At 40.0% G+C, this 24688-nt stretch overlaps 1 protein-coding gene across 2 annotated transcripts in view; it reads right to left on the bottom strand.

Annotated features, from left to right (window-relative positions):
* Positions 1–24688, bottom strand: part of BMP5 (bone morphogenetic protein 5) — an 82910-nt gene that overhangs the window by 42529 nt on the left and 15693 nt on the right. For both annotated transcript variants that reach the window (XM_020781800.3, XM_020781801.3), the window contains exon 2: positions 2867–3059. In XM_020781800.3, the coding sequence (XP_020637459.1) occupies positions 2867–3059 (193 nt within the window). The remainder of the gene's footprint in view (positions 1–2866; positions 3060–24688) is intronic.

Here is a 24688-nt window from a genome sequence, read left to right as displayed (position 1 = left end):
CCTTGTTTGGGCGTCCAGATTAGCAAGGTACCTCTGAGCCTGTGCAGAGTGCGAGCGGCCGGGGAATCCCACAGCCGGGCTGGGGTGGATTCGGGTTTATTTGCTTTGCTTCCAATCAGAAGCTGCTGTTTCTGGATCAGCCCCCTTCCTGTTTGTTAAACGAAACATTCCATACATCCTCCTCTGTCCTCTTTTTTGTCTTTCTATGTCCTCCTTTTGGTACCCATGTATCTGGCAACCCTACACACCGTGGCAGACACCCACATGGTTAACCCTTGAAGGGGTCAAATTAATACATATAATATATATATCTTAGCCTAACCAAAGCCATTTTGCTTTCTGTAACCGCTTTGCTAAATGAATGTGTAAACCTATTGTATCAGGGTTTCTGCTTAGCAGATAAGAATAAACAAAGGAGGGAGACTGCCTGGATTGCTGTTGCTTGCAACTAACTAGTCCAACTGAGAAAATGTCCTTGGCCAGTGATAAGGGACCTGTGAGTCTAACCGCCCGGAACTGGGTGGGATGACGTCTGCAAACCCTCCTTTCCTCCTCCTTCTCCCCATCCCTTCCCTCCCCTTCCCTCATTTATAAAGTATATTTTGTAATGAGTGTGGCACATGCCCGCCACAGCTGCTCGCCGATCCGCATGCCCACAAATAGTCACAAACTTCACTCGCAGAAATAAGTTGATTCCAATTTATAGCCCCCACAGACATTCTGCATTGCTTTTATATATTTCAAATAAAGTGAAGCAGATCATCCCAATATACATTTATTAACCAGCAGCTAGTTTTCCTGCATGGTTCATGGTATTCCAACATCTCCCACTCTATTGTAGCCTGCCTCTAATTCTATTCTCATACAGATGCTACTTTGCCTACATGTTTTCACATGGGGACCTGGGCCCAACCGTCTTGAGTTGCTAGCTATTAAAATAAGGAAGGGGAAGGAATCCAAATGAACAAAGGCAAATACAGTTCATCCTCTCATTAATGTGAGAACACTGGCATGATTCTGGGAATCTCAACAATGGGAGGGAGGGGTGTCTGTCCAGTTAGGGAGGGTCTTAAAGGAAAATTCACAGGTAAGACCATTTGTTTCGCATTCTCTTCCACCTTTATCATACCAGGCAAATATCAAGTGTGGCTCTTGGTGGGCAAATGGCAGCTGTGACATCAACAGTGGAGTTCAGATCTTCTATGCTGATTTACTGAACTCACTAAAATGTTTGAGAGCCAAGATCAGAGTTATGCTCCCCAGTGGCCCTGTTGACTGGGGGCCTCTGGGAGTTGTAATCCAAGAAAAGGAACTTTTCCAAGCTCCAGTTAGAATGGGTCTTATCTTCCAATTTAACTAAGGATGTGTGCTGAACCCATGCCTTCCGTTGTATTTCATTTCAGTTTATCTTCTCATTATCCCAATACTGCTTCTATCACCTTTCTTGCATACACTTCACTCAGGATCGCTAAGATCAAAGCCTCTTCCTTTCCTTTAAAATTATAGCAAATAAGCCCCACTGCATCCATGCACCTGCACAACTCCACTCCCAACAACTTTGATGTGGCAACCCCCTCTAATAAGGGGGAGCCTTTGAAAAAAGGAATGTTGCTCTGCAAGGCCAGGAAGTATCCTCTTTCCGCAACTTGAAAGGATGGGCAGGGAGGAAACTGGTCAAGTTGTTTATTGGGAATTGCACAACACCCATTGATTATAAGAACCAATGGGCAAAGAATAGAGGATATCTCTTGGAAAAGACATCAGAAAATATTTATCCTGATTGTTGAAGGCCATTTTAATGTCTTTTTAATAAAGCTGTTTTAAGCATCAGAATTAGGTAAGATCTCACTCCTAGTGGGGGGTTACCTGAATGCTAGGTTTTTACAGTCACTTGGGTGTTCAGAACTTTAGGTACATGTTTTTATAGATAATACGAAGGTTCTAGATATTACAATAACCAGTGCCTCAATATCTTGAGGGTGGAATGTACAGTCATGGCCAGTGGACTCCCCATGAAATCCTCTGAGAGCAGCATTAAGACCAGCACTTGGCAGCTATTTTAGACTACAGTTAGCCAAGATGGCTAAAGGATTCTCTGGCAAGTGCAGTCCAAAAAAGTGGTATTCAAGCTGTGATCAAGATGATTTCATGGCACTGGCATAAAGAATGAAAAAATTTCCATCGCTTTTGTGGAAATCTTTCTTTTACACATAAATCAATTAAAATATTATTCAGACTGTTATCAGCTTCTGGAATGGTTAGAAACACTCCCCTTTATAAAAAAAAAAAAACTAGGCTTTGATTCAGTCTTTAAAATGTTGGTTGATTGTCCTAAAAATCTACAAGACTTGATAAGCTAAGACTGTATGTTTTGTGGATAAAAGCATATTTCCCACTCTGCACGAAAGGTTATTTGACATCACACAAATTACAGAACTGTTTCAGACTTAATGCCAAATTACCATTTATATGAAGGATCCCATAGATTTCAAGCTATTGTGTGATGCCAGCTATATAGGCAAGCTGTGCTTTGTGTGGCTTTCCTCTTCTCTAAATATCCTTGGATATGCTCCCAAACAGCAATCTCCCAAGGTGAAACAAGGCCTCTAAACATAGTTGATTTTTGAATTTGAACTATGGTTTGCAAACTAATGTTTCTAATCATGGTTTAATAAACCAAGTTTTTCTGAACGGTATGTGGCCAGATGTCATGAGCAGTGACGGCTTCTCTTTACAAGCCATGGTTTGAATTATGTCTTACTCTTAATCATTGCATAGTCTCACTTATCTTTACATTCCTTAGAAAAATATCTGATATCTCTAGAAAAGAAGACACAATCTAAAATACTGTAAGAAGAAAGGGTACCTGTTTGGGTACTCTTTGATGATCTGATAAATGCTGATCTTAATGGTTTCATTCTCAAATCGACTGTAACTTCGGTCCTTATAAATCCGAAATTCAGCTGCTGTCACTGCCTCTCCATAGGGGATTTGAGTCAAGTCAAATCGAAATTCTTTGTAATGCCGTCGTTGATGGGAAAAATCCTTATCTCTTTCCACTGTGAAAATGAAATAAAATAAAGAGTTTTTAAAAAGCCACTCATTAATTCAGTTTTCACTAAAAGCTTTATACATAAACAAAGAGATCAATATGGAACTAGGCAAATGACCAAATTGTAAGTCTTGATTTGTCGACACCATTAACAGTCTGGGTGTAGTGAAGTCAAAGAGAAAAGCCCATTATGATGTTTCAGAAGGTAGAGAATAGATAGAAGAATTGTGGAAAATCAGAGGAAGCTGCACATTTTAGACTACTGTGTCATTTTATTCTTTTTCCATCCATGAGATAATAACACTTCATCATCAAATGAAAGGATGGTTAAAAAGCAGAATGGTCAATTATAGGCAGGCAAGGAGGTACTATTCCATGTTTATTTAAAGAGATATGTACTACCTAGGAGTGATATTAAGCTCAGCATGGAAATAGGGAGGGTAGATAAAAATGTGGTGTCTCTCTAAATAACATAAAAACCACTGTCTCTGTTTCAATCCAGATGGATAGACACAACACTGTTCTGCATGAATTATAATAATTCTGTTATATATATGATAAACACACGATATAGATTATGTTTCAAAATTAGTAGAGTTGGTTCAATCCCCACATACCTAAAAAAAGCCACATAAGCTTTTGTACTTTATGTTGTGGAGTATGACTGACCCTGATGGCTTTTGTGCACCTCAATACCAGCCATATTTTTTTTAAAATTTGCAAATAAGCTCAAACTTCATAACTTACATTTGTCTAGCTTCCTTGAGGTACATTTGACCCAACAGGTACAGATCAGTATTTCTAGCAACGGAGGGCAAAACTACTCTGAAACCTACAGATAAAGAACAGCTGCTTATTGAGATCTGTATAAGCAGAGTGACGTGCCACATAACTCACATAAACATGAGTAATTAATAACCATTACAGCTCTAAAAGCTAATTAGTAGTTACTGAGTTTCCCCCAAAATAAGACAGGGTCTTATATTAATTTTTGCTCCAAAAATGCATTAGGGCTTATTTTCAGGGGATTTTTTTTTTCATGTACAACAGTCTACATTGATTCAAATACAGTCATGTCATCTTCTTCTGGTTGCTGCACAAGGGTGGAGGGTGGGGTTTCACTTAACTGGGGCTTATTTTGGGAGTAAGGCTTATATTTCAAGCATCCTGGAAAATCCTACTAGAGCTTATTTTTAAGTTAGGTCTTATTTTTGGGAAAACCGGGTAGTTACCAGTAAGATTATACTTTCAAGAGGTAAGTGTTTCCTGATTCAGAAAAATAAAAAACCCTGAAAGAGTCCATATCATCATAATATCATAATCTTTGAACTGCAGAGTAGGAAGGGATTCTATGAATCATCAGAGGCCCTGTGGGGAATTGAACTCCCAACCTCAAGTTCCAAAGCCAGATACTTAAACCACTGAGCTATCCAGCAGTTCTCTAATAATGTTTTTAAAACCCACTGCCTGTTACAAGCAATGGGCTTTGGATGAAAAACATATTCTTTTTTCATCCACTCCATCACGAGCCAGACCTACAGTAGAATAGAAACCCGCAGTTGAACTATGTGATATTCTTCCTCCACTATCTAAAGAGGCCACATACAAAGACAAAGTAACAAAAAGTCACAGTTAAATCACAAATGGAATGGCGTTATCTCTCACAGGTAGCTATGCTTCGTTGAAAAAAGTTATTAATTGGATTATAGAAAAAATGAATTAATTGCAAATACTTATTTATTAGCAGCCAATTACTTCCAAAATCTGTATATGCACACTAAATTACATGCAGATGGCAATGTGCATCCATGTGGACTGAGTGTGTAGCAGTCTGCCCTCGCTGGGATCCGATATGTTTCTAGGCCTGTAGGACGGATTCAAGATTTATTACTACTCTTTAAAAGTACATTAAAATCGAAAGAATGGGCACAAAACACCGCGTTAACCAAGAAAATAAAAATTTCTCCAAAGTTATAAATATATTTGATTATCTTTGTAACATTCTTTAATTGGAGGATCTTCAGTGTTTTTCTTTACTGTACAATTTGAATTTGCTAGTTAGTCAATAAGTTGGCACTAGTCCCTACATTGTATCCAGTAGCTAAGTAGCTTAGCTATAAGAAAGTCAGGCTTTTAAGGGCAATGGCAGGTAGCTTTCTGTTCAGGATTCTTTTGAGGCACCTTGATTCCCACTGGGGCTGGGTGAGAAAGCAGGATATAAATTCAATAAATGAATAAATACATTTCCAAGTGTCAAAATCTAAATCCCTTGATTAAATAAGTAATACTACATTCCCTGAATTGAACGAAGTGAGCTGCATGAAAGCTTATGCTAAGGAAAATCTACTCATCATAATGACATCACAAGAATAGTTAAAGCTATGTTAGGAATTCTCAGAATGGATAACTATGGGATTTATGGTCCCCAAAATTCTAGAAATCCCATGCCTAATATATAATCGCAAGTGCTTGCAGTCCCATTTTGGACAAGAGGAAATGGTCGCTAACTAGCTGTCTATGTGTTGCATATATCGAATAAATACAGTAAAATATTTACAAAGTTTACAATGTTAGTTTGGATGAAGCCAGAAACTCTTACCAGGTTGATGTTTTGCCCTTCTGAGTAACATTTGAGCATGGCACACACACACCATTTCCCAAAAAGTTTATTTGTGCATATATTTCAATTTGTTGCCTACATACCTAAGAACTAATTTATCTGTTGCTTATAAATAAAACCTAATATGAGATTGAGTCTTTATTCATACACACAGTCATTCCAAGACTTCGCAAATGTCACTGCCTCCTATTAAGATTAATATATGGACCGGCTGTTTATAGAAAGAAATTCTAAATATAATCTGCTGTGATGGTCAGGAACCTTATGTGAATCTCTATATTCCCTACAGAAGCAGGAGTCCATACCAAACACTTCTAGGTGAGGGAGGTTACTGTAAACCGATGCAGCACAAAGTACACATGTTTACATCTTGAAACCAATGAAATGATAGTTTATCTTCAGTAAATACTTTGGGTTATCTGACAAGCACAGGTCAAAGGTTCCAAGAGTTTCCTCTTGAAATTACTGAGTGCTCTTTCTGAGGACTGATAATTGAAAGCAGAGGCTGGAAATATCAAACGTGGTAGGTGACAGATAAGACACAGATAAAGGCAAAGACTCTGGTTCCTACACACTCAAAAGGCAGAGGCCCCAGGAATTTGCTCTCCTGTTACTGGAAACAGACAAGAGACATCAACCAGTTATCATGCTTCTCCCTTGATGTGTTCCACCTTCCAACAGTCTAATACCAAAACTGCTCTCACCAGACCTCTTGGGCTCTTCTTCATCATTCTAAGTGATGTTTGCAAGGCCTTAAAACAGAAGGTGTGATCAGAATGAAACACCACACAGCACAGTTTTTGTTCATTAAAAGATTTCCACTGAGAAATGGCCTGTGGCCGCTTGACTCTTATCCACTCTGTGAGAACTATTTAAATTCACTGAATTGTAAAACTGAGGGGGGGCACAAGAAGTCACCATATCTAATTCCTGTCTTTGCCAGAATTTTTCACATGTTGGTGCCCTCAGAGTAACCCCATAATCCAGCCCATTAAACTCTGGGCTATGCATATGTCACAATCTCATAACAACAGGGCCTCCAGCTGCAGGTGGTTGAAGTCTAGGTGAGCCCGAATCCATGAGGGTCTGTTTCCTGATTCAGTGTCAAAGACGGTCTGCTTACCTGCACCACTGTTTTTGAGGGACATCGTTTGGCTGAAACCGGAATCGGCTGAATGGCAAGACCATATTTTCACAATAATCCATGTTTCAGAAATACAGTTACAAGGACTAAATCCAACTTTTAGTCCCAGTTTGAGCAGATCCATTCACTTGATGGGACTAACATAAATGTTGACTTCCCACATTCACCTTGATCCTATGCATCTACTCTAAATTGGACCAAGAACTGGATGTAGGCCAAAGTGTTTAGTTGATGCTGAATCTCTGGAGCTGAGATCAATGGTAAAGCACATGCTTTCCCGGCCATCCCTTGAGTGGAACAGTTTCTAAAAGGAATATAGCTGGAAAATGGAATGATCGCTTTAAAAAAATTTGGTCCAAATTGTTTTTATTTAAATAGAAATTAGAAACTTGATAGTTAAAATTCTGTTGCATAGTTACACAAGTGGAAAGGTAATGGCACAACTCACAACAGCAAAATGTTGCTTAATTTAAAAAAAGAGTCCTCACTTGGACTTCTGGCTTCATGCTAAGCCATCCAAGTGGTGCACAATGAGGAATCCAAGCAGGGGTTCATTAATTAGCTGCAATTTGTTGCTGCGAGTTAGGAAACATAGCGGAATTATGCAGAAGAAAAGTTTCCTAGATAGTAAAAACCATATATATATAAAACATAATAGATGTGCATTTCTTATATAGCAGAGCAATTAAACGTTATTTCTGAGACTACAGCTCCCAGAATCCACTTAAACAAAAAGGTCATGGCAACATTCTGAGATTCTAAAATCTGTAATCCAGATATCTAACTTTTCCAAGCTCTGGCATACAGATAGGACCAAATGGGTTTTAAATCAACAGAAAAAATGAGTTTATAAACTACCTCAAACTCTTAGGGCAGGGAAGTATATAAACAAGCACATTTGATCATTGCTGACAATGTCCCTTGCTGAGTCAACTGGAAGGTAGCCAAGATTGCAAGGTTGCACCCACGTTTAGCTTAACAAAGAGCCTACTGATAACATATCCTTCCTCCCATCACCCACCGCACCAGGCACATCCCTGTGAGCATTTCAAAAAATGAAGCCCTGCACCCTATGCCACAGGTACCCAATTCAACTAAGGTTCTCCCACCCACCCACTGGTGCCAGCATTCAGTTGCCACTACCATTTTTTCCAACAACTGTAGCAATGCCATTTGGCTATGGCAGAGAGTTGGGACCATAAAGACAGCCTTTGGGTCACAAGCTGACCAAATATATCCCATCCTCTTGCTATGTCATCATACACATGCTCCAGCAGCCAGTGACCATGAAGGAAACAATGAAATCATGCTTGTCATCATGACAACACGATACTCCTTGTTTTAACAAGCCAAACATTGGCTCCAAAATGCACAGTAGGACAGGAATCATGGTGTGATTTCTCCATCTTTCCATAATATTTAGTTGGTCATTTTTTAAATAACATTCTTCAAAGCAGACATGCATAGATTTGGGCAGAATCTGCATTTTAAGGAGAATCTCAAGTGTAAGGGGAGGCTGTAACCAGCTGTAAGTCAACCAACTGCTAGAAACCATCCTTACAGAAACCATTTCTTACAGAAACCTACAACTGTCTAATCTTTTCCTTTTCCTTTTCCTTCAACGATATTAAAAACTCTGACCTGTTCACTTTCCAAAATTCCTAGATTTGGAAAGAAACAGATTTTCTTTTATGACCATCTATTTTAGAAACTTAACCGCTAAAGCTTTTCCTTTTATAGATTAGATAAGATGTTAGGCCTCTATAAGCATCCAAGGGGTAGGTTTTTTAATACTTTTTAGATAAAGAGCTGCTAAACAAAATGAATTTTCAGTCAATTCCAGTTTAGTGCAGGTTCCTGTAGCTACTAAAAACCGTGTCAAAGTATTGGGGATGTTTAAATGGTGAGTTTACTGACTGCCCCAAATGAGTTTGACAAACTTGGTCCTTTAACAGAGGTGAATCCAGAATCTTCAACCAGTACTCTGAATGAAGCTGTGTTTTTCCCATGACCTCTCTTCCCTTACCACCTGCCTATAATAAATAGCACAGTCAGTATCATTAATTTAACTTTTCACAATTAAAAAAACAAACCATTTAAAACTGTGGTCTTTGGGGTGGGGAGAAAAGCGGGACAGAAATATTTTAAATAAATAAATTTAAGTAAAACAGCAACACCGTCTTTCAATTAAGGGAACACTCTCACCCCATAAAGCACTGTTCAGATGAAAAGTTCATTTGTAAAACATGTGCTCTGTGTTCCGTTTATAATTTCCTTCGATGTTTCAGCTCATATGCAGTCACTTTGCATGTCAAAACAAGAGCGGCACTGCAGCCGCCACTCTAATTATTAAATTCTGGAGCGATTTCAGTTGTTGATATTTTAAGTGGGAAAATGACACCTCATCTTACCCTCTGCTAGTCTGATCCTTGCCAGGGAAACAGGCCAGGATTTCTTTCTTAATGAAAGAAGAAGAAGAAAAGCAACTGGCATGTTATATTGGTTAGGTTAGGAAACAAGATCCTGGAAACAGGAAAACAATGAAAATGTGAGTACTTTGCCACCGAAAGGACAGAATCAGGCATTGTGTGCTTAGAGCCAGATTGTTCTCTTTGTTTCTTTGTATTTGGAAAATTCAAGTTATCTCTTGAAATCTGTGTCTTTGTGTCATTGATTTCTATGGCCTAGGTTAAAATAAATGCTGCCTCCCAGTTTCAGAAGGTTTTCCCCTTTTTCATCTAGAAAAGCATTAGTTTGCTTTAAACACACATGAGAGAGTAAATAGTTGGACAAAACAAAGGCTACTAGTTATGTGGTGGCCTTTATTTTGTTTTGTTGTTTGTGATCAACACTCTGATCTATACAATGCAAGCTGAGACAGAAATACAAAGAAATATTTTATTTCAGTGTAACTCAGTAACTCTTGGCTATCGTCTACACATCCTCATGTGTATGATGATGCACCACTTGAAGCTTACTGACAGCCTCTCCCCTTCTCCTGTCCGAATACAAAAACTAGGTCAGGAGGCAAAAATGAATCATCCTTAGTCCCTCCCTAGTCAGGACAATGCTGAACGTCTGCCAGTGTTAAGAAGGTTAAAGTATTCATATTCTACAAAGAAGTATAAAAGCAGGGGGTTTTCTTTTAAGATGATGCATCCTAAGGGGTGGGAATGCAACTCCCATCATCCTCAGCAACGACTGTGCTGGATAACTGATTGAATTTGCAGTCCAACAGCCTCGGGAAGGCCAGAGGTTGTCCACCCCTGCTATAGAGGGGGGAAATGAAGGGTTGATTTTGGATGAAAAACTTTAAAACCCGTTTTTACCAAAACTCTCCTCCATTTCTGTTACTCCAAGTCCACGTCAGCTTCACCTCTGTGAAGGCAGACACAAGTTGCCATCAGTTTTAGGTTGTCTTGGATCTGGACTGCTAGATAACAGAAACATGGGTAATTCCTCTCTTTTGTGAGCTTCACAAGACTGTCGCTTATATTGCAGTTTTCAAAAATGATGCTAATCATGGCTGCTAGATCGCTCAGACTATCCTACTGTGGGAAAGTTACCTTTATTTGGACTATGGCTCTCACTCTCTCTAGGTACGGTAACATGTTGTGAATCTGGAGACACTGCTCCAAAAATTATCTTTTCTTTTTTAAACAAAGCTTTTGAAACCAGAGCCTGACACTTAGACTGGATTGTCAGATGGGAGGGGGGGAGTTAATTCTACATTTGAAATGTAATTAAATATATATTCCTGGATCTGCTTGTTTTTCAGTCCATAAAGATGTAAAGGACACGCAGACTGTAATACTTATTTCCCTTCCTGAAAACAGAAAGTATTCTAAAGAATGAAGCTAACACTACCTTTTCAGTAGGGAAAGCTTGGGGAAATTAATATCATGCAGGTATAGATTGGAATACAGTAAAACTCCTGTTTCAAGTTGGGAAGTCAAATTTTCCACATTTACTTCATGTCCTGTTAGGAAGCCAGTTTCTGCTATACAGTTCCTGATTAGGAAAAGGGCAAGGTAAGTCTGTAATTGCCTATATGTCAAATAAATTGTTCTGCCTGCTAAGGCTGAAATGGAAGGGAAAAATCAAGTTCACGTGAAGTTGCTTTGGTTACTGCCTACTGCTTCTACTTGACTTTCGTTGGGGTCCACAGAAAAAAGGAGGCAATAAAAAGATATGGTTTAAAATCCAGTGTTCCTTACAAAGCAAAAAGTGAATATGTCAGTCCACACCCAGCTGAACCGCCACTCCACAAACCATTGGCTTGAACCCACCAGCACTCCAGACACAATGAGAGCTCCGAAACCCTCCCTTCCATTAAAAGACTACCTTTCTTTGGGAAATATTGGTTCCAAACATGTTCACAGTTCCTTTTCCTTAAGTTTTTCTGTGCCAAAGTATGCCCTTGGCTTACATGCTACCTCACCAGAGCATTTGGCTTCTGGGGGACAGTACGGCAAGTTCTGAATAAGGTGCAAACACGCCTGAAAACTGGCCTAAATGGAGAGAGAAAAATGTCTGACTGCAGCCATTCAATGGGCTGATGCAGGGGGACAGGAAGTGGGTTAAGCCATCATTTCTGCTGGAAGACCAGACCTTTCGGGCGTCTCCCTTCCTCAGCAGCTATTCCATCAAGCAGCAGCACAGGGACAGATGAGAAGCAAGGGCATGCCATTAACCCACTTAAGGAGTGATAACATTTGCCTTCTTCTCTTCCTCAGCTTTATTGTCCATTTTGGCCAATCACTGTAAAATCTACTAAAAATGGTTCTATGTGAAAATTGGAGGGAACAGAGAATACATAGTGATTTTGACTGAAAAGTGGGTATGAGAACACTCCTCACTCCATGCAAAACCCTATACAGTATGTACTAATATTGCTTTGAGTTTCGCTTTCCATCGCATGAGGGAAAATTTTAGACCTTTTCAAACATCCTGATCTAGAGTGCATGAAAAACTCACTTCAGACAAATCTGAGCCACGTGGTTGCCACTGCCTCTGTGGCTGCTCCGAGGCTGCTCCAGGAATGTTGCAAACCTTCCACCCACGTGGTTTCACTTTACACTGGCTTTTGTATAAAAGAGTGGAGTGACACTTGCTCCCTTGAGAAATGCGTCAATTGCATGTTATGTAAACACAATGTAAAGCAAAAACATATGAGGCAGCCATGTTTTTAAAAAACCTGGGGCAGTGTAGGCATCATCCCTACTCCTTCAGCTTTCTAGAAAGATGGCTCTGTAGGAACTCATCCTATTTAAACTGGCCTTTTTTTTTCACAGGGATGTCTTTTGCCAGTACCAGGAGTCAAGATGTCCACAATACTGCCCTTGTATTTGTTTGGATATAACACCAAGGACTTTTCGCTCCTGAGCTTTCAACAAGCTTTCCTCAACTTGGTATCTTCAAGGATGTTCAGTTATTTCCCCTAGTGGCCATGCTGTCTACATTAGAGAGAATGAGTGTTGTAGTTCAGCACCAGGGGAGAGGATACTAAAGTGTACAGATCGATGACTGGAAAGAGTTCCTGGAGGAAAGAAGGCAGGCAGGCAGACTTTTATTCTCTTTCAGCTGTACAAGAGAACAGTGCATTGTGTGACCATATGAAATCAGTGAATACTGTATCACCAGAGAAGGACACCAGCTTATTTGTAATGCACCCTACATGTAAAATGTCCCAGGTTTCATCCCTAGTGCCTTCCACATTTTGTTCTGGTTGAAGGGATCAAGCATGTGACGTGGAAAGACTTTTGCCTGACATGCTGGAAAGCTGCTGCCAGTAGAGTAAGTCATGCTGGACTAGATGAACAAACAGCCTGAGCTGGTAAAAGGCATTTTCCTCTCTTCCAGATGGATGCCTCTTGGGAGAACGATAATCCTTCGATCTCCCTATCTAGACTCAAGTGCTGTTACTGATTATTTAAAGACCTACATCCTGAACAATGCTTTTGGAGAGCATTCCGCCTCTCTAAAAAAGCAAACAGGAAAGCCCTGCTATCACAATAGGAAGAAATGTCTCTCTCTGAAAGAAGAAACAAAAAACTCCCGATCAAAGAGTTCCACTTTACTACAAGCTACAAGGAATAACACAACTTTTCCTCCTGAGACCAAGCTTTAGTCCGATTGTTATTATTATTTGGAGCCTTCATATCCTCTCCTTAAAATTCTAAGAGTTCTCATGCTCATTTCAAAATGTTAACACAGGATGCAATTAAATAAAATTAACAAGAGGAGTCAGATGGTCAGCAGACAAAACTTGGCTCAAATGAGGTATCACACAGAGGTCAGCAGTGAGCTTTAATGATCAGAAAGCACAGCGATTATTTCAAAAAGCACTCCAGAGCAACCAGATCACATCAGGCAGTTTTATTTTAATTCACCTGGCTTTAGAAAACAAAACATTCTATATCCTGTCTTTCTAATTAAATGCATTATGGCCGTAATGGTGAATACACGGAGTAAGCACCATTAAACACAGTGGGACTTATGGCCACATATGTCCCACTAGGGAATATGGTTGCCCTATAAGATGTTAGCTTTAGGTGTCTGGCTGCAGAGTCAGGGGTTGGGACTTTGATTTCCCACTGTGCCTTCAAGGAGAAGAACCAGCCTCTGTGGCCTTGGGCAAGCTGCACAGTCTCAGGATGTACTCAGGTGAAGGGAATGGTAAACCAATTCTGAGTATTTTCTACCAAGAAAACCCTGGAAAGGGTCAACATAAGTCAGAATTATGCTTTTACTTTTTCTTTAATCTTTCCATCTCGGCAAGGATTTATATAATTGTTAAAATTCTTGATGTTTTAAATGTTTTTAAGATCTTGTTTGCTATGTTTTTATGTATGTAGGCTGCCCTGAGTAGACCTTGTCTAGGGGGGCGGGGTAAAAATCAAATAAAAGTAAAGTTAATAATAATAATAATAATAATAATAATAATAATAATAATAATAATAATAATAATAATAATAATAATAATAATAATAATAATAATAATAATGTTATTAATAATAATAACTCAGACACAATCAAAATTATAAAAACATTGACTGGTATTATATAAGAATACAAGTTTTAACCAAAACCCTAAGAATCTGTTCAATATCGGCACAGTAAGTATGCTATTCCTAATATTGACGTTTTTTGTAGCTCTGATGGTGTGATTTCTGAATCTCCAACTGCTTATAATACTTGATATTGTTCCAAAAGCCCAAGTGACTATGGGGACCACTGAAGTGTGTTTCTTTCAGAGGCAAGATGTTTCAATTGCCAGGCCTTTGCACTTTGTTAGTTTTTCCAATTTTTTATTTTCAACTCTAGCATCCCCTGGAATTGCAGTGTCAATAGTCCAGACATTTCTTCGATCTATTTCTACTATATCTGGTGTGTTATGTTAAAGATGTCTATCAGTTTGGATCTGGAAATCCCACAAGATCTTGATGTCATGATTCTCTGATGTCTTCTCTACCTGATGTTCCCAAGGCAAGTTATATTTTTGCATAATGATCAATGCACTAATTTTGCCACTCTATCATGTCTAATTTTGTAACTTGTTACCATGTCTAATTTGATAATCGTTGTTGTTATATGCTTATACTGTATTGTACATGGATTTGTGCATTTCTCCGAGAGATGACGAGGAAATTCATTGGTTTGCTTTTTAATGTGTCAATTTCTCCTGCAAACTGAAACATTTACCCATTGTGTTCTGGGTCCAGGACATGTGCCACCTCACCCCAAAGGCTTCAGATGCAACCACCCACCCCCAATTATAACCTATCAATGCACTGAGATGATGGCTTCTCTGAATTTTGAAGTACAAGTACTGTACATGAATAATAGGAGAAAGGATATAAACACATGCATTTATTAGTCAAGATAGTGTATGCAAATAGCAATATATTAGGAAAAACAAATTATAGGAATGTATACTAGGCATGCAAGTGGTGCGTGCTATAAGAAATGCACACCAAAATGCATAAAATATTTGTGCATTTATCAGCAAAAAAGTCTCAGAGTAATGAACTGAGAAACTCAAACATTCTTAGATTCGTCTGTCTTCTGTGAGACAGGAGGCAATAGTGGTATCCCTCTCGCCGGAGTGCAAACCCAGCCTGTCTCATCGCCCAAAAGAACAGAGCAGCGAGGGACTGAAACAGAGGAGACAAAAGGAGGGATACAAAAGTTGACCATTGAAGGGACTCAGGGAAAAACGGCGGGAATGGAACAAGAGAAGAGGGTGGAGATAGAGGCGGGGACAGCAGATGTAAAAAGGAGGGAAGACCAGTTACCACCACATAGGGAGTGGGTCTGGATGGAGGATACATGGACTGGAGCATGGGAAAGACGTAGAGTGCCTAAGGAGGAGGCCGATTATAGAAAAAGAAGGAAAATCCCACCACGACCATCTTATTGAGGAGAGGCAGAGGCCAGGGAGTGGAGGAGAAAGCTGAGAGAAGAGAAAGAGAGAGGAGAGAGAGAGAGAGGAGAAAGAGGCTGGAATGGAGGGTGAATGAAATAAGGAGGAAAGGATACAGGGAGGACCCTGGAAGATCCCCACACCTGAAGGATGTCCCGTGTGGGGTGACAGACAAGATAAGACCGTGCCCCTGCTGAAAGGTGAAACGGGACAGACAGTGATCCTGAACTTCCTGACAGGCTGACCAGGTCCGTGGAACTCTAGTGAAGAATGGAAGCCCCTTCCCAACCCATTGTCCGAAGGAGAAAGACGTTGGAGCCATTTAGTTGACACTGGTTATTTGTTAAATACCCCAATAAATATATTTCCTGCTTCAAAACAACAAAAATCTCCTGATTTCTTTGAAGGAGCCTAAAGCCAAACCCTCACACCCTCCTCCCCTGGTTTGCCTTAACATTCAAGATGATAGATCCTAACAATTTCACCCCAAATCTGAGGCAGAGGCGAGAGGAGGGGTTTTACAAATTGCTGTTTTTCACCTACTGAGTCAAATGTCTTCGAAAAATATGGTTTCTGCTGAACAGGAAAGAGAATGGAGAGCTTTGTGTGAATGAATGGAAAGAAAGGACGGAGCATGCCAGCACATGATTCAGTCTTAGTATGGAGCCTCTCAAGAACAGAGCCAAGGAATCAAAACAATTAAAACTTTCTCCCCTTAAAAAAAATATCATTTTAGAGGAACAGGCACCTGAAACCTGACTGGTCATTTTAAATTCTTAAGCTTCAAGTGCCACTTCAAGGCAATGGATAAGTTAGTGAGGAGTTAGAAGCAGAGGTGTATGTATGGCTACTGAATCTAGCCCCTTTCTATTTGTGAAACTGAAAACTGGACTTGGAGCTGAAGAAGATTTTGGGTTCTACCAATTTTCATTTCTTCCAACACGCAGAGTGTGCACCTTGGAGCACTGTGGAAATCAAAAGCCAGACAGAAGGAAAATAATGTTACATTGACAAAGGCTGGTTTGGGGGGAATGTGCCAAGCACTAAATATTTGATTATAATGAAAAGGGGGGGGAGTATACTGTAGATATCACATGGATAGGATTAATTAATTCGTTCATCATCTCAGACATGCAGAGCTGGAAGGGACCCTATGGATCATGGAATCCAGTTCTTGTCAAGGAGGCACAGTGGGGAATTTAATTCCCAACCTCTGGCTCTGGATACCTAAACCACTGAGCTATCCAGCAGCATTAATTTGTTTGTCTGTTCATTCATTTTATTGATATCCTGCCAGTCTCCTAATAAAAAGACCCAAGGTGGCTAACAAAATATTTGAAAAACAAATGTGAACGCAGTCAAAAATACAGTAAATCATAATGCAAAAAAAGAGAAACATATATTAAAACCATGAATAAAAACAATTAAAAAGCATTCTGAAGGATATTTTTTAAAATATGAAGTTTTTAAAACCCTCTTTTGCCGCTTGTTAGTTACTCAAGGGCTGTCTAAAGGGGAAGTGAGTTCCACAGTGTGAAAACAGCCACTGAGAATGCCCTTCTCAGTTCCTGTCCAGATATGCCCATGCAGATGGAGAAACCAAGAAAAGAGCCAATTTGAGGGAAAGGTTTCTTATCAAGTCTTGGGGCTAAACAATACAGATTTATAGATAAGCCGTCACTAGAAGGGAGAAATTCACAAATGCTGATTGTATGTGTGATTGTCACAGAAGGAGCTTCTCTCACGTCCTGCAATTTGCAAATTACATGGGTTTGGTGACTGCTATTGTAACCACAAGTATGTTCTTGCTTTATAAGTCGGAGTTCTCGGACACAAAAAGCTGTCCCCGTTCAATCACATCTCTTGAATGTGATTTGAAGATGAGCTACCTGTAAAACACTGTTTGGCCCAGAGACCTCCAACATGTTTTTAAACCTGTGCTTAGAACAAGGACTCAGAATCACCTTAATGGCAGTGTTCAGCTACCATCAGCTTTGGACCAAATCCAAAAAATCAGTTCCGTATTCAGTGCAAAGTTGAAAACAAGCACCCCTACCGCCACCCCACCAAAACAAAGTTACCAGTTGTCAGGATTGACAGGTTTTGCCTGCTACAGCACTAATGTTTTTTTACAGGAATCTTTAGCCAGGGGTGTTATTTTAGGAGATGAGCAAATGGGGAAACCCCATCGCCTAGCCAATAAAATATGAACTTAAGGTGCAATGAGGCACTCATAAATATGACTCTGAACAAGGGGACTCATTGTTTCGACTGACCTCTTTTTTTTTGCTTCCCTTCTGATGTCAGCCTCTCTGCGTGCGTCATGGCAGCCCTCATCCTTTAACCTGTGGTTTTCAGAGAGCGAGTGACTATGTTATTTATGGCCAGAGGCAGTAGGAGCTGCTGTGTATACTCCTTTTGCACTTCCCTACTAAGGTGGGATGGGGTCTTTCGGTGTGTGGTGTTTGACTTTGCCAAGGATGAAAGGATTTGCCTCTGCAACTGACGGGGCTACTGTACTGCAAAGAGGATGGAGCCAGTCCGATCCTTTCATCTACTTCCAAAACGATGAGAGGAACTACTGTAAATGGGTCCCTTCCTCCCACACCTGCACCCACCCTGTTTATAGGTATAGGGTCAGATTCAACTCTGCTTTATTACTCTTTCCATTCTTTCAAGATGATTTCAGTCCCCTTCCCCAACCTAAGGAGATTCCGGGCATTTTAGAGTTTTAATTTTCTGCAGCCTTCTACATATTCGTTTTGTAACATTTATTACAGTGCCTCTCATTCCTGCTTTTGACTAGTTCTATTGTATGAGGTGCCTAAGAATCCCTCTTGTGCTCCTTCGAAGTGGCTCGCAACATATCAAATAGCAGTTACGTAGAACTTTTTTCAGCTGCAGCAAATTCCACAATTCCTTTCAAACATACGTCAGCTGAAATCCTGTTCTATTAATGTGATGCCACATGAGACTGATGATGCCATTCATTGTTGCTACTTTTCAGAAACAAAGAAATGGCAGTTTCCCTCGATCGTCCCAAGGCTCCCCCTGTGGGAATCCATTTCGGAATGGGGTGTTTTGGAATCCTTCCATTTCCAAAAATTGTCACCACCGCCATGAATTAACCTGACACTGAAAACAATTCCATGGAAGACCTGTGAGCAGGTGGGGGAGAAGGATTGTACATATTTTTTTAATTTACAAAAAATCATGGTGGCTGATTATGTCATCAGCCTAACATGATGCATCTAAGTTAATGGAATGTCAGCCACTGATATCTAACAGGATTTTGCCAATACTGAATGAAGTACAAATAAACTAATATAATCTAGTAATTGCAACTAGACAGGTAAAAGATTAAAGTCTAATATAGATACTATTTATTTGTTTGTCTGTTTGTTTGTTTATTTATTTATTACCCCACCTTTCTCCTTTCACCTTTCTCCCAAGGCGGCTTACAACAGTAAAAGGCAGTTTTTAAAGTTGAAAATAATGTGTATACAACGGTAGTTAACATCATTAACAGACAATATTACAGCTAAGAACAATGCTCTTCCCAGCATTTACAGAGTGGATAGAGAGACAGTTTTCAGACTGCCTGGTACTGGTACAGTGCTGTACAAACAGGACAGTACAGTACAGTATTCTAATTTTTTTGGCTTTTAAAAATTTTTTGGATTTTTTATTTTTGACATTCTTTTTTTAAGCAGAGAGACTGCCTGTTCTGGGAGAGTACACTGTTTTTACTTTACTGTACAAGGTTTTTTGCAGTTGGTGGGGGGGTAGGGCTAGGGGGGTTCTGAGCTCTGATGGGTCTTCCTGGGTAGATTTTACAGTTTTAAAATGGCTGCATGCTTGCTGGAATCTTGCTGGAAGCAGGGTAAAAATGGAGTTCAGAGTCATGTCTCTCTTTGTGCTGAGGAATTCTGTTGGGAAGAAAGCTTTCTTGCAAAAAGGTTAAAAATGGAGTTCAGAGCCATGTCTCTCTTTGTGCTGAGGAGTGTTTTTCAAGGTGTTCTGTTGTCTGAAAGGTGCTTGTTCCCTCTCTCATTTGCTGTCCCTTCCCCCCCCCCAAAGGTGCTTGTCTTGACTGAAAATGTGCTTTTCAAGGTGTTCTGTTGAAAAGGCGTCTCCTTCCCTCCCTTTTTTCTTTCTTTTTTTAAAACCTAAGTCATCTTAGGTTAAAAGGAAAAAAAGGAAAAATTCTGCCCCTAGTGGTAGGAATGGACTAAACAACTTTGCATTAGTTCCTATGGGAACTAATGATTCGAGTTACAGACCGCTGCTCGACTTAAGAACAAAAAACAGCCAGAACGGATTAAATGGTTTTCAGTGCATTCCTATGGGAAATGCTGATTCAACTTACAAACTTTTCAACTTACAAACTTCCTTCTGGAACAGATTAAGTTCGTAAGTAGAGGGCCCACTGTAATGCAAAATAAAGAAAATCCACTTGACAAACAAACATCATCATGCCAAACCATCATTAAACAAACCATTACAATATAAAATCTAACAATCACAAAATCTAAAAACCACACAATACAAGTGCAATACCAGTTTAAGGCCATTAAAAGCAGATTATACTGGTTGGGGTGTGCCAAGTACAGACGACAGGAAGTCACTTCCCATTTTGAAAAAAGCCCTTCCATACCTGAAACAGGGCTGGGAGTTAATTTCGGTCACTGCTGGTTAGTACTTATATAGGAGACTGCCTGTTCATAACATCGATTTCCGGGTAGAGCTAGGAAAGAATCTTACTCAACACCCTGGAGAGCAGTGGCCATGGAGAGTTGACAATGCAAGTCAAAATGGATCAGTAGTTTGACTCAGCATATGAGCCTCCAATGTTCTTAAGTGTTATCACTCCACATTCCCAAAAGAGATGGCAATAAACATGTCCAATATATTTTTCCTCCAATAACAAGCAGTAGCTTTTGTTTCACCAGTTGTATGTTATTTCACTGCATCAGGATCATTTATTCACTCAAGGAGTTTACATGCTGACAGATCGGATGAACAGGACTCTTAACCTTTTTTGCGGTAAGGAGTCGCTGCTCCATAGCCAAGCTCCATGAACGTCCAGGTCTCTCCCCCCCCCCCCGTATTTCCAGGTAAAATGCGTCAAGTGCCAAGGCCCTGGACCCCTGGACCTGAAGTCTTCATGAATTACTCCCAGTAAACAATACTTGAGAGATCAAGTGTCTAAGGTAGTGGTTCCCAGCCTTGAGTCCCTAGATGTTCGTGGACTACAACTCCCCAAAAGCCTGGCTAGCACAGCAACAGTGGACCCTCTACTTACGGAATTAATCCGTATTGGAACGGTGGCTGCAGGTCAAAAAGTCTGTAGGTCGAATCTCCATTGACCTACAATGCATTGAAGACCAATTAATTCGTAACCGGCCGTTTTGGTTCCGTTTTTGTTCCATTTTGGTTTTTTTCTGGTCTGTAGGTCGATTCTCCAGCTGCAAGTTGAAGCTAAATTTTGCGGCCAGAGAAGTCTGTAACTTGAAAAGTCTGTAAGTCGAGCCGTCTGTAAGTCGAGGGTCCATTGTAGGCTTCTGGAAGTTTTAGTTCAAGGACATCTGGGAACCCAAGGTTGGGAACCACTGGTCTAAGGTAATTCAACATGCTGGGAAGTTCTTTACATACTTTTTTTTCTCAGCTGGCCTTGTATGTATCTGGCCACAATTGTTAATTTCCCTCACCTATCATTCAGTTTGATTTAAATAGGATAAATTAAGCAATTATAAATAGGTTATACCAAAGGCTTGGTAGGGGTAATCATCAATGGAGTCAAGAAACAAGGGAGGAATAACATGAGAAACCACCGCAAAGGCAAGATCTAAGGGGTCCTGGTGCCTTTGCATAAAACTGATTGATACTTTACCAACGCCTAATGTAAGATTTAGAAGAAAAAGATGACTGTGGGGCAGGGGGTGAGTTTATTGTGAACATCATGGAGAGAGTCCACAGCAAGAAAGATTCTTCCTCTTTTACAAAACTTGAATTTCAGGTCATCTAATGAAATTGGTTTGAGATTTAGCACAGACTTTTCACCTTTTTCACCTCATGCACCACTAACCCATGGGAGTTTCTTCCAAAGGAAAAGCTAGGGGTGATCACTAGCTACGATGCCTTTTCAACGGGTTAAACAAAAATAAAACCCCAGCATTAATAAGAGTTGAATAGAACTTCCACATTCACAGGCAATATGTCTCTGATATTCTTAGGGCAGGAACAGAAGAGAATGCAGTTTTGTAACTGGAAGCAGAGCTGTCTGAAGAAGTAAAGGATGTCTGATTGGTTTGCAGCTTCACAAGGTGCAAATTAGCCTGTCTTGGTTTGCTTATTGGGAGATAGACGCCAGGCTTAATTTGAATGTTGATTATACAAATACAGCAGTTTTGAAGAACAAGTCTCTATAGGCGCAACATTTTCTCACTGTCTAATTGTAAATATGCTATTTCATTTGTTAAGGTCCTACATTTTTGGATTAACGGTTTGGCAACTCTTAATTGTTTCAGGAGCAGGGGCCTGTACCGAAGCCTATGCTTATCTTTCCACTTGTGTCAAAGGTTCAGGATCTATTCCTTTCGAAGCTGATGTTGCTGGAGTCAAAGATACATATATATTCTTTTGCTGTGGGCAGTAGAAAGTTTAACAGTTGCTCATAAATTAATCATCTACCTTGCTTGTTCACTAGTATAGAGACAAAAGAGATACACAGAATAACCATACTTGTTAGCTGGCCACCTCCTACAACTGCAGGTCTACCTCTCTGCGAGCACAGAGAAAAGTCTGTATGTACCCACTGTACATACCCACCACAGATGCACCCCCAATGAGCATGGGACTGCACTGTTAGTCTTGAAGGTCATTTGGTTTAACAAAACACATAGTATTTGGGTGCCTGACACCGGTTATAGCCAGATGGCTTATTACAGCCTCTGACATAACTAACCATTTTTCAAACCAGATTTCCTTACAATTAATAGAAGTCTTTTTTTTTATTTTATGTGTAATTTGTATACGATTGTTAATTCTGTTCTACTGGACGGTGACACTCAGCTCTGGCTGCAACACAGCTGTTGTACTTCTGTAGGCTTTTTTTTTTAATTGGCATGTTCTTTTTTTCCTTGGCTTATTTATTATTTCCATTTAAGAAAACAGCTACTGCTGCTTTTAAATGGAAAAAAAGCAGCATTATTTTCCTATAGACAGTTAAGAGTTTCTGGATTAATCAGAAAGCCACTGATACAAGCTGTGCCAGCACTGAGAGGTGCCGAATTCTATAAGCAGTACTACTGTATACTACCCTGAGATGTTCTTAAGGCAGCCATGTAAGTTGCTGGTCCTGGGGTGGACCTCCACACACCCCTCCCCTAAGACATGAGGGAAGTGAGGATGCTTCTCCATCTCCTTACTCCTTACTCACCGTCTGCATGTCTGGACAAGACAAATGAGCAGTTAGCAACAAGAAAAAAGATGCAACATCCAGGATTTCCAGAGAAGTTCAGTGGCTTCTTGCAGAAGTGAGGGGGCCCCTGGTAGCTGTTCACTAACACCTACTTCTAGCGGTGTCTCCTAAAACAGAGATTACAACTGCATCATCGTTTCTGTATATGTAACAGCCCTTTGTGGGGAGCAGAGAGAGGCAATTTTCAGTGGAATTTATTGTATGCAAGCCACAGCTCTCCACCCAAAGCCTCTGTTTAGTCTGAAAAGGCAGATGATGCAGGAATATCAGGCAAAATCCTAAGAAACAAAACAGTACAAAACAATACAAAATAAAAAGGAAAAAAGAACATGTGGCATCTTAAAGATTAACCATTCTATTTTAATGTAAGCTTTTGTGGACACGTCCACTTCGTCGGATATTAAGAGATTGAATGAAATTAAATGTAAATAAAATATCAGTTTCACATTCAAAATGTTCATTGGTTACATGCAGTAATGGGGCCTATGCTTGTTTTACAGTCCTGTTTAAAAGCAAGCAGACGTTTATTGGTCTCATTCTTAACGACAAAGCTGTTAACAGTGTGTGTTTTCTGTGTATCTATGTCCCTTCAGCATTCTCTCTTCATCTTAGGCTACATCAGTTTTTCCTGGGTTACTGTTAATTTCTTTCTCTTCCCATCTTGACAAAAATGCATTCTACCAAATTCATGGTGGGGGAGGGATTTATTTACAAGACACCGCTCAATAATAATTCAAAATAATATATGTTTGTATTGAATGGTATCCCAGCTGTAGGCAACACTAACAAATGAAATTGTTTTAGGATTTTTTAAAAATGAAACTTATTGCATTGTTTTTTCTGTACCTAATCTTCAAAGCTGTTATTCAAAGCTACTACTTCTATTTCTTTGGGCTAATAGGTAAAGGTAAAGGTTCCCCTTGACATTTAGTCCAGTCGTGTCCGACTCTAGGGGGCGGTGCTCATATCCGTTTCCAAGCCATAGAGCCAGTGTTTGCCCATAGACAGTTTCCGTGGTCACGTGGCCAGCATGACTAGACACAGAATGCTATTACCTTCCCAGCGTGGTGGTACCTATTTATCTACTCACATTTTTACTTGTTTTTGAATTGCTAGATTGGCAGGAGCTGGGACAAGTGATGGGAGCTCACACCGCCCCGTGGATTTGAACTGCAGTTTGCCCTCAGACTAGCATTCTAAACAAGTAAAAGTCTTATGGCAATCCATGACTTACTTGCAAAATAAACTTTGCTGTTGTTACATGCTGTCAGGTCATCTCTGGTTTATTGTGACCCTATGAATGAGCCATCTCCAATAATGTCCTGCCCTCAACAGCCCTGCTCAGCTCTTGTAAACCCAAGGCTGTGGCTTCTTTTACAGAATCAATCCATCTCACATTTTATCTTTCTCTTTTCTGGCTACCTTCAACTTTTCCCAGCATAGTCCCCCATTTCAACGAATCCTGTTTTCTCATGAGGTGCTATCCTAAGCCTCAAGTTTCATCATTTTTGCCTCCCGAGATAGTTGATTTCTCCTAGGGCCCACTGATTTGTCTTTCTGGCTGTCCAGGGCATCCACAAAGCTCTCCTCTAGCACTGAATTTCAAATAAATCAAATGTTTTTTCATCAGCTTTCATCATTGTCCAACTTTTACACCCATAAATGGTAATTGAGAATAAAATAGTGGACGAGTCGCCCAGATAGGCGGGGTATAAATAAACCAAATCAACTCAAAAATAGTGAGAAGTATTTTGGCCTTGGTCTCTGGTGACACTTGATGATCTTTTGTAATTCCTTCATTGCTGCTCTTCTGTGTCTCAGCCTTCTAATTTCTCATCTGCAGCCTCTCTTTGGATCTATGATTGAACTAAGGTATACAAAATCTGAAATACAATTTCAGTTTCTTTACTGTCAGTATTACTGGAACTGCTGAATAGCTCAGGGGTTTAGATATCTGTTTGCAG

Source organism: Pogona vitticeps, chromosome 1 (genome assembly GCF_051106095.1).
Source record: "Pogona vitticeps strain Pit_001003342236 chromosome 1, PviZW2.1, whole genome shotgun sequence".
NCBI lineage: Eukaryota > Metazoa > Chordata > Lepidosauria > Squamata > Agamidae > Pogona > Pogona vitticeps.
The sequence above is the reverse complement of the archived record's forward strand: the minus strand, read 5'-3'. Positions and strand labels throughout refer to the sequence as shown.